This window comes from Lutra lutra, chromosome 12 (assembly GCF_902655055.1).
Source record: "Lutra lutra chromosome 12, mLutLut1.2, whole genome shotgun sequence".
Taxonomy (NCBI): Eukaryota; Metazoa; Chordata; class Mammalia; order Carnivora; family Mustelidae; genus Lutra; species Lutra lutra.
Window position 1 is genome coordinate 77,483,652 of NC_062289.1, and position 9,958 is coordinate 77,493,609.

Genomic DNA, 9,958 nt, shown 5'->3' on the forward strand with positions numbered 1-9,958 from the left:
CATGTAAACCATGGACTTGCTACCGCTGTAGCCATCAGCTGGCAGTGTGGGTGTATCTCCAAACCGTGGTATCACAGGCCAGCCCTATGTGGGTGAGCGAGTGTACATACTTCTCTCTGGTGTGTGTTTGCACAGAGCAGAATGTGGGAGGGATGACACCTGAGATCTGGGCCAGCAGTACTTCACATACAAGGATGGGGCAGACAGCTGATGAAGAAGGTGGGGCTGCTGTCCCTCTGTGTCTGTGCGCTGCTGGTGCAGGTCTCCACTGACTGGTACACCTAGAGAGCAGGGGCGCCCAGGGATCTGTGCTAGCTCACACCTATTGCCCACACTTCTCTGTGCTGTATTGGAAAAGAAAGTCTCTGTACCTCTATGTTTACTGAGTAAACTGTTCAACGAATTAGTATGTGTGAGTGTGATCCTTGGTGACCGTTAACTCTAGCTTCTCTTCCTCTGGGTTTCCCAAACCAAGTCTGAGCTCTGCCAGCTTCCAACACACTTATCGTCCACATACACCTGAAACGTACGGAGAAAAGCACCTCCCGATTCACTTGGCGGCCAGTGGTCTGCCTGGCCCTTGGTCCACCTGGCTGGGGTCTGGGGTCTGTGCAGAAGAAAAGCGGCCTGCTTTCTTACAGACTAAACTGGAGACTCCCCTAATCCCTTGAAGCCTAAGTGAGTAGAACACGGGCAGTTAGCTCTAACCCCAGCACAACTTGTAAGGAAAGTGGAGGTGGGGTGTGCGCAATCCGGATCGGATATCCCCCACTCGGAATCCCCACTAAACAGACGGGCAGCGTCTGGCCCTGCAGATGGGGGCCCCGACCAACCCCCTTGTCCGGGGCTCTGCCCACAGGAGACGCAGTTGTCCTTGGATCCCTTTCCTGTCCTTTTCTTTTTAAGTAATCTCTGCACCGGACATGGGGCCTAAATTTACAACCCAGAGATCAAGGAGGTCGGGCTCACCAGCTGAGCTGGGCAGGTGCCCCAGGTTCCTTCCTGTCTTAATGCCCTCCGCCCCCACCACAGACCCCTGATCTGTTCAGTACCCGAGTGTGGGTTTAAGGCTTACGCTTTTACCTCGCTGAGAGAGCTTCCGGTGGAAGAAACTCCAGCATTCGTTTTGAGGCGCGCATCCCCGGACTCTCGAAAAGCCAACGGGGCTGACGGAGAAGCCCGCCACAGAGCCCTCTGGAAGATGTAGTTCTGGGGCGAGAGGCACCCTGGGAAATGGAGTTCTGCGCGCCCTCTTCCGCGGTCCGGCTCTCAGCGCCCGCGCCCCAGCGGGAGGGGGCGGGGGGGGGGGCCCTCGGTGTTCCAGCGGCCCCGTGGGGACAGCGTTCGGGGCCAGTGCGGTGTGGGGCGGCCCGTTGGGATCGGAGATGCCGAGGGGCAGAGGACTCCGGGGCGCAGGCGGCGGACGCCGCGCGCCGCGGGTCTTGCCGCGTGGAGAGCGGCCGCGGGAGCCGGCGAGTGCGGAGGACTGCTGAGGGGCCTGCGGGGGTCGGGGACTGGGTCAGTTTAGGAGCCGGGCGCCTAGGGCTGAGGGCTGGCGGGAGAGGGGACAGTGGAAGGGGTGTTTCGGGGAGTGCAGTTGCGGTGGGTGGTCGCGCGCCTGCAGGTCGGCGTTGTGGGGGTCTGCACGGGGGGGGGGGGGAGCGCCGGGGGCCCGCAGGCTGGCTGGTCTGCAGGTGCCGGGTTGTGGACGTCCGCCGTCTGGACTCGGGGTGCCTGCAGTGACCCGGGCAGCCGTGAGGCGAGGAAACTGGGTTCCTGGTGGGGTTGGTGCCGGCCAAGTGGACTGTGCTGCTTGGCGGGACCGCGAGGTTGAGTGTCCGCGGGTGACCGACTTGTGGATTGCTGGGGCCTGCTAGAGCGCTGCGAGTGGGGGGACATTCCCGGAGGAGGATCTTCTCCTTCAATCTGTTACTGAGCCTTAGCGGGGAGTGGCTTAGAGGCGGGCGGGGGGGGGGGGGGGGGGGTCTGGGAGGTGCTGTGTGTGTCGCCAGCCACAGGCTCGTGAGGAAGTGAGTGTGGGATGTCCGTTTACCTCTGTGACTGCGGAAGCGGAGAGCCCCAGGGCTCCCCGGGGAATCAGGATTAGGGTGGCTGGTGGGAGAGGAACTGGGGATGATTGAGTGGTTGGGGAGGCCCGGGTGTCCTTCATGACAAGAGTCCTTGGGTGCCTGGCTGGCTCAGTGGGTAGAGCCGGGACTCCATCTTAGGGTCCTGAGTTCCAGTCCTGGGTGGCGTAGACCTTGCCTTAGAAACCAAAGAGAATAGTGACTGTGGAACTGTGCGGCGAATGATTTGGTAGCTTGGGGGTGGAAGTCAGACATTGGTTGACATTTGGCTGTAACTGGGGGGCCCTGGGGTTGACTGGGGACAGAGTAGGTTTGGGCGACTGGGGAGACATTTTGTGGGGAGACTCCCAACTGGTCATCAGGAAGCCTGTGGGGGTTAGTCAGTGTGAGGGTGAGTGAGGGAGTTGACGGTGTAAGTGACCCGGTTGTGGGAGTTAGTGATGGCCCAGCAGTGTCTGAGCAACCGGGACTTGCCGAGCTCGCCAGAGCGTGACTGGTGGTGTAGGTGATGAAGGGCTGTGGGGCTGGCTGGGAGGTCTTTGAGGCTCATGACTGCGTGGCCCTGGGGGTCAGTGATTGAAGACTGGGGATGCTGGCATATTGGATATTGGTTGAGAGCAGACTGGACAACCTGTAGGGTATAACCAGGTCTGTGCTTATAATTGTGGGTCTGAAAGTGGGTTTACTGTATAGCCTAAAAGGCAGTTTAAAAATGTAAGACTTCAGATCCCATCTTTGTAATATCAGCATGGTTTCCACCACCTATGAGAGACATACCTTTGAAGTGGTGGCATTATTGATAATAATTGTTATCGATAAGAATTTTCTGATTTCGGGGCGCCTGGGTGGCTCAGTGGGTTAAGCCGCTGCCTTCGGCTCAGGTCATGATCTCGGGGTCCTGGGATCGAGTCCCGCATCGGGCTCTCTGCTCACCGGGGAGCCTGCTTCCCTCTCTCTCTCTGCCTGCCTCTCCATCTACTTGTGATCTCACTCTGTCAAATAAATAAATAGAATCTTAAAAAAAAAAAAAAAGAATTTTCTGATTTCTCTGTAATCACGTCACGTGATAATAAGAGCACTAACTAGCATTTACTCAATGTTTATGTGCTAGTCATAGTTCTGAGGTATTTACGTGTGTTAACTCCTGTAGAATTTTCAAGAACATCATGAGCTTCAAATGAACAACTTGTATTTTGAGGAGAAGCTCTGCTGAATTACTCATTTCATCAGCTGCTGAATTCAGTTTCCTCTTTATGCCTTTACTTAAAAGTGAACGTGATGTTCTTATTTTCTGTGGGCTCTATATTACACACTGGCGCGGTCTCTCTTTCCCTTCCCCATTTCGAGAGAGAACGAGTGCTTGGTGGAATGCTGCTACTAAGGGGGTGGGGTTCCTTCTGCATACCCCCTATTGAGTCCTTGTGAGGTCTGTGTAGAGCCTATAGAAAACCCACTCTGAGCTTTAAATGCAGGTGAGTTTCCAACAAGAGAGGGGTATTTGCGTCAACTAAAGAGAGTTTGTTACCCGACTCTACAGATTCTGGTTTCCATGGACTAATTGGCTTGTCTGAGATAAAGAAATCTGTGGAGCAAGGGTCCTGGGTGAAGAGAATCCTGATCTGAGACCTTTAATTTGAGCATCAAGATAAGAATCCAGAAGATACGCAGAGCCTACAGTTCTCCCGAGAGCAGCAGAAAATGACCAAGTCCCAGGTGAGTAATTCATTTATTCCCTCGATTGTGGTCCCATACAATTCGCCCATTTTAAGTGAACAATTGACTGTTGATGGTGGTTGTTTTTCAGTAAGTTTAGAGGCTTCTGCAACCATCTAATTGTTCAGCCACAATCTAAATTTAGCATATTTTCATCCTCCAGAGGCGCCTAGTGGCTCCGCCTTCAACTCAGGTCACAATCTAGGGCCCTGGGATCTAGTCCCACTTCCGGCTCCCTGCTCAGCGGGGAGTCTGCCTCTCCCTCTCCCTCTGCCTGCTGTTAGCCCTGCTTGTGCCTTCTCTCTCTCTCTTTCTGTGAAATAACTAAAAATTTGAAAAAAATATGAAAAGGACATTTTCATCCTCCTAAAAGGAAACCCCATCTCCGTAGCAGGTAATCCCCAGGGCCCCCGCCCCAGCTCCAGGCCCCAGCTTCTGGGTTTGCCCATTCTGCCCATCTCATATCCACAGGATCACATGCTATGGGGTCTTTTGTGACTGGCTTCTTTCATGTAGCCTGCTTTTAAGATGGGCCATGAATTAATACTTTATTGTCTTTTGTTGTGGAATAATATTCTGTTGTGGGACTGTAGCACGTTTTGTTTATCAGTTCCTCATTTGCTAGACCAAATGGCTGTTTGCTATTTTGGCTGCTATGGATACTACTACTGCCAACATTGGTGTGTATGTTCTCTATTCTTAGGTTCATACTTAGGAATCGAACTGCTAGTTCCTGTGGTAACTATATTTAACATTTTAAAGAACTGATAAGACTTTTTTCTAAGTACTGTTTTTTTTTTTTAAGATTTGTTTAGGGGTGCCTGGGTTGCTCAGTGGGTTAAGCCTCTGCCTTCGGCTCAGGTCATGATCTCAGGGTGCCAGGACTGAGCCCCGCATCAGGCTCCCTGCTCAGTGGGGGGCCTGCTTCCCCTCTCTCTCTGCCTGCCTCTCTGCCTACTTGTGATCTGTCTCTCTGTCAAGTAAATAAAAATCTTTTTAAAATATGATCAAATAAATGTATCACTTGGGGATGACTTCATTTATAAATAGTACCTCCAGGGGAGCCTGGGTGGCTCAGTGGGTTGAAGCCTCTGCCTTCAGCTCAGGTCATGATCTCAGGGTCCTGGGATCGAGCCCCGCATCGGGCTTTCTGCTCAGCGGGAAGCCTGCTTCCTCCTCTCTCTCTCTGTGTGCCTCTCTGTCTACCTGTGATCTCTGTCTGTCAAATAAATAAATAAATAAATAAAATCTTATAAATAGGGGCGCCTGGGTGGCTCAGTGGGTTAAGCCGCTGCCTTCGGCTCAGGTCATGATCCCAGGTCCTGGGTTCAAGCCCCGCATCGGGCTTTCTGTTCAGCAGGGAGCCTGCTTCCTCCTCTCTCTCTGCCTGCCTCTCTGCTTACTTGTGATTTCTCTCTGTCAAATAAATAAATAAAAATCTTTAAAAAAAAAATCTTATAAATAGTAGCTCCAATAATAAGGCCACTGAAGGGGCACCTGTGTGGCTGTCAGTTAAGCATCGGCCTTCGGCTTGGGTCATGATCCCAGGGTCCTGAGATCGACTCCCAGGTCGGGCTCCCTGCTCAGCTGGAAGCCTCCCACTGCTTGTGTTCCCTCTCTCACTGTGTCTCTGCCTCTGTCAAATAAATAAATAAAAATCTTAAAAAAAAAAGAAAAAATAAGGCCTCTGAAGTTTCTCCTGCTAGGACACATAGAAGCAGACAGCCCTGGGCTGGCATGGCACTTGAGGGGTGCCATGAAAGACTACAGGGTCTTTCTGGGCTTCTGCTCTGCCATACTTTGCCAGTTGGCTTTCTGTGTCACACATGTTGCCTCACAGCTCAAGGTGGCTACCACAGCTCCAAGTACAACGTCTACTTTAAGAGCAGGGAGAGGGACGCCTGGGTGGCGCAGTTGGTTAAGTATCCAGCTCTTAGTTTCCACTCAGGTCATGATCTCAGCATCACAGATCAGGTCCCACATCAGGATTCGTGCTCAGCGCAGAATCTGCTTAAGACTCCCTCCCTCTCCCCCCACCCCTCCTCCTGCTCCCTCTTGCCCTAAAATAAATAAATAATTCTTTTTAAAAAATCGTAAAAAATAAAAGCAGGAAGAATAGTAGAGAGCAGAGGGTATTATCAGTGTGTCTCTCTCTTACCAGAAAAGCAGCAGCTTCCCCCAGGTGGCCTCGCACACTTCCTGAAGCCGTTGCCAGCACTTATCACAGGACTGACTCAAGATGTAAGAGAGGTGGAAGGGCAAAGGGAACGGTTACGATTTGTGACTGGGAGCGGGCGCGTCTGCACCCCTCGTATAGCTGAGTTTCGCAGACTGAAGAGAGCAGCTATCCTGAAGGCTGCTAATGGCTCCTGCCCCGGGGTCTTTGCATCATGGTTTCACCGTCGGAAACCCACTGGTTAAGCTTTACTAGGAGCGTGCTCTTCCAGGGCCCGCTGTCGTTCTAGGACGTGGCTGTGGACTTCACGTGGGAGGAGTGGCGGCTGCTGGACTCCACGCAGAAGGCTCTGTACCGAAGTGTGATGCTGGAGAACTGGAGCAGCCTTGTGTCCCTGGGTAAGGACACATCCAGTGTGGACTCGGCCCCATCAGCTGGCTTTCCCTGTTCGTTGACTGAAAAATGGGACCTTTGAAGTATGTCATGACATAGGGCTTTAGTCTAAGAATTCAAAAATTCTTAGCCCTTTTTCGTCTCCAGAGTGTCTGTCCATGCACATCCCAAGTGAACAACGTCTCTCACAGCCTCTGGAGCTAAGCATTTACTTATTCTTCCGAAGCCGGAGCCCAGGAAATTGGGCCCAAGTCCTGTGTGATTTTTTCATACACAGGGTTTCAGCTCATCAGACCAGATGCAACCTTCAGGCCAGAGCAGGAGCAGCCACGGGTACATCCCGAGTCCGAGCTTTGCAGGCAAGGCCCCTGGGAGGTGGTGGAGTTAAATTCCAGCTGGAAGTGAACAGTGAAGACGGTGAGGGGTGGGCACCTGTGCAATATTTAGAGAATTCTTGAGATCACCAACCCTTTGGAAGTGACCCAGAGCCATTGAGATGAGCTTCTCAGATACGCAGATATCGTTTCTATCGCTTATCATGTGAGGATAGGTCATCTGTCCTCCTTGGCTCTGATTTTAGAGTGAGCTATGCCTCTCTGGTCTGTCCTAAGGAGCTCAACCCCTCTTTCTCATGTTGGACTTTGTTCATTCATTTTCCTCTCCACACCAGAGACCTTATCCTGCTGATAGATCCCTTTTCTTTTCTCTTGGACACAGGATTCATTGTGATTTTTTCCCCTCTCACTGTTCTAATTCCCACATATTTTCTTTCCCCTTTCCTTGTAAATGCCTCAGATTACTGTTGTACTCCCACAGTCATTTCCTCTAGTCTCTCCTTTATTTCTTTCATGATCGTTTACTCCTTCTGGGCCTGTAACCAAAGAAATAACTTCAGTGTCCTCATTCCCTTCCTTCTAGTGCAACTTTTTATTGCCTTGTCTTAGGGTTGAGTGTGTGTGCAGATGAAACCCTTCGCCTGGAACAGATTATTCTGTCATGACTCCTAACAACCTGTTTAGTCCATTTTTTTTTCTTCTCCTTATCTGTTATCGGTTTTCTACCTCAGTTTCCATGAAAGCACTTTATTTAATTTTAATTCCCAAACATGTACCGGTGTGCATGATTATTTCTGTGGTTCTGGTTCATCTGGTTCACAGTTATTGAAGAATTCACTAAATGTGTTTAATTGTTCTCTTTTCTAGAATACTGGAAAGTTGATGATTACAAAGCATGGCACCAAGAAATTCAAGACAGGGTTAAAAAATTGGAACAAGTTCGTGAAATGAATCCAGGTGGAAAAATATTTCAGTCTGGCATGAACCTTGCCCGTTTAAAGCAAAAATCCAATAAGCGTGTCTCAGCTGGAAAACATTTGAAATATTCACTAGATTTATTTACTCAGACTGGAAACAGTGGAAGAAAGAAAGCTGGTAAGGTCAGTGGATATGAGAAATCCTTTCTCCATACTGCACGTGAAAAAACCCCTGTTGGAGTAAAACACTATGAATGTAAGGAATGTGGAAAAGTCATCAGCAAGAAGTCACAGCTCATCGTCCATCAGAGAACACACACAGGAGAGAAACCATTCAAATGCAGTGACTGTGGCAAAGCCTTTTCCCAGAAGTCACACCTCGTTACACACCAGACAGTTCACACAGGAGAAAAACGTTATGGATGTGAGTGTGGGAAGGCCTTCGCTAGAAAGTCACACCTCATCACACACCAGAGAACTCACACGGGAGAGAAACCGTATGGATGCAGCGAGTGTAGCAAAGTGTTCTCTCAGACCTCACAGCTCATCATTCATCAGCGAAGTCACACGGGAGAGAAACCCTATGCCTGTAGTGAATGTGGGAAAGCCTTTAGTGGGAAATCACAACTTATCACTCACAAGAGAACCCATATAGACAAAAAGCCCAACAAATGCAGTGAGTGTGGGAAAGCCTTCAGAGAGAAGTCAGGTCTCAGTAAGCATCAGAGAATCCATTCAGGAGAGAAGCCCTACAGGTGCAGTGATTGTGGGAGAGCCTTCAGTGGGGAAGTCACTGCTGCTTCGACATCAGAAGACTCATTCAGGAGAAAAGCCCTACGGATGCAGTGAGTGCGGGAAAGCCTTTATTTGGAAGTCACAGATCCTCATACATCAGTGAACTCACACAGGAGAGAAGCCCTATGGATGCGGCGAGTGTGGGAAAGCCTTCTCCCAGAAGTCACACCTCCTCATACATCAGAGAACTCACACAGGACAGAAACCCTAGAAACAGTGGATGTGGGGCGCCCTGGGGGGCTCATTCGGTTAAGCGTCTGCCTTGGGCTCGGGTCATGATCCTGGAGTCCTGAGATGGAGTCCTGCATTGGGCTCCTTGCCCAGCGGGGAGCCTGCTTCTCCCTCTGCCTGCTGCTCCCCCTGCTCGTGCTCGCTTGCACGCTCTCTCTGTCTCTCTCAATCTAACAAATAAAAATCTTAAAAAAAAAAAAAAAAAGAAACAGAGTGGCCATGAGAAACTTTTAAGGAAATAATCGTACTCCTCTCTCTATCCTAGAATGCAATTATAGAAATTCTCTGAAGGCTGTGAGTATAGGAAAATTATTGGCAGGAAATTCTACTCCCCCCGCCTTTTTTTAAGATTTTATCCATTTCCTGGCATGAGAGAGAGCACAAGCAGCGGGGAGGGGCAGAGGGAGAAGCAGGCTCCATGCGGAGCAGGGAGCCCAATGCAGGACTGGATTCCAGGACTCTGGGATCATGACCTGAGCCAAAGTCAGACGCTTCACTGACTGAACCCCCCCCCCCCACCAGGCGCCCGAAGTTCTACTTCCTTAAACATCACAAAGCCCAAACGGGAGAGTGAGCCTGTGTGTGCTGTGAACGCAGCAAAGACTGGCGAGAAAAGTGCTCAGCAAATAGTCTAGTCTCATTGTAAATCAAGTTACTCATATTGAGGACAAGAAAAATGATTTAAAAGAAGATAGAGGGGCGCCTGGGTGGCTCATTGGGTTGAGCCGCTGCCTTTGGCTCAGGTCGTGATCCCAGGTCCTGGGTTCAAGCCCCACATCGGGCTCTCTGCTCAGCAGGGAGCCTGCTTCCTCCTCTCTCTCTGCCTGCCTCTCTGCCTACTTGTGATTTCTCTCTGTCAAATAAATAAATAAAATCTTAAAAAAAAAAAGATAGAAAAATTTGTCCATAGAAACGTTTAAAATAATCAATTTCCAACTCTGATATTGGATCTCTTAAGGAAAAGATTATTCAATTTTAAATAACAAGCATATGAAACTTTAAAGATATGTATCTATGTGTATACGTATGTTGGCAATGATGACAGTCAAGTAAAAAGCCTGTTGCTTCAGAGGGATATAGAACTTAAGTTCCTGAGTATGGCTACATGTTACACATTTATATATTCTCATAGCATGTGTGAAAATAATCTGTGAGCATGGTGTATGTCATGTTTATGCCACAGTGTCTGTGAACAGTGCTGCACATTGGGTATCGTTTGTACCATGACTGTAGAAGATACGCTGGGCCAAATGATGTATTTCTTATTTAACAAGTAGTATAAGTTATATTGCCAGATACTTTTCGGCACAT

The 9,958-nt window shown here is 49.9% G+C and overlaps 1 protein-coding gene across 2 annotated transcripts; it reads left to right on the forward strand.

Moving 5' to 3' along the window:
* Positions 1-1,296: 1,296 nt before the first annotated feature.
* LOC125082697 (zinc finger protein 84-like) lies at positions 1,297-8,543 on the forward strand. Of its 2 annotated transcripts, none has more exons than XM_047698579.1 (4): positions 1,297-1,518; positions 3,625-3,800; positions 6,266-6,374; positions 6,647-6,780. In XM_047698579.1, the coding sequence occupies exons 2-4, from the start codon at positions 3,786-3,788 to the stop codon at positions 6,772-6,774; spliced, it is 252 nt and encodes an 83-aa protein (XP_047554535.1). In that variant the 5' UTR covers positions 1,297-1,518; positions 3,625-3,785; the 3' UTR covers positions 6,775-6,780. The 2 variants fall into 2 exon arrangements, with proteins under 2 accessions (XP_047554535.1, XP_047554534.1); XM_047698578.1 differs by lacking the exon at positions 6,647-6,780 and adding an exon at positions 7,572-8,543 and having other exon boundaries at positions 1,309-1,518.
* Positions 8,544-9,958: the final 1,415 nt, after the last annotated feature.

Bases quoted from the DNA above. Each gene is read 5' to 3' on its own strand.
- LOC125082697 (XM_047698578.1), top strand. The intron at 6,375-7,571 runs GTAAGGACACAT...TCTCTTTTCTAG, and splicing joins GAGCAGCCTTGTGTCCCTGG to AATACTGGAAAGTTGATGAT.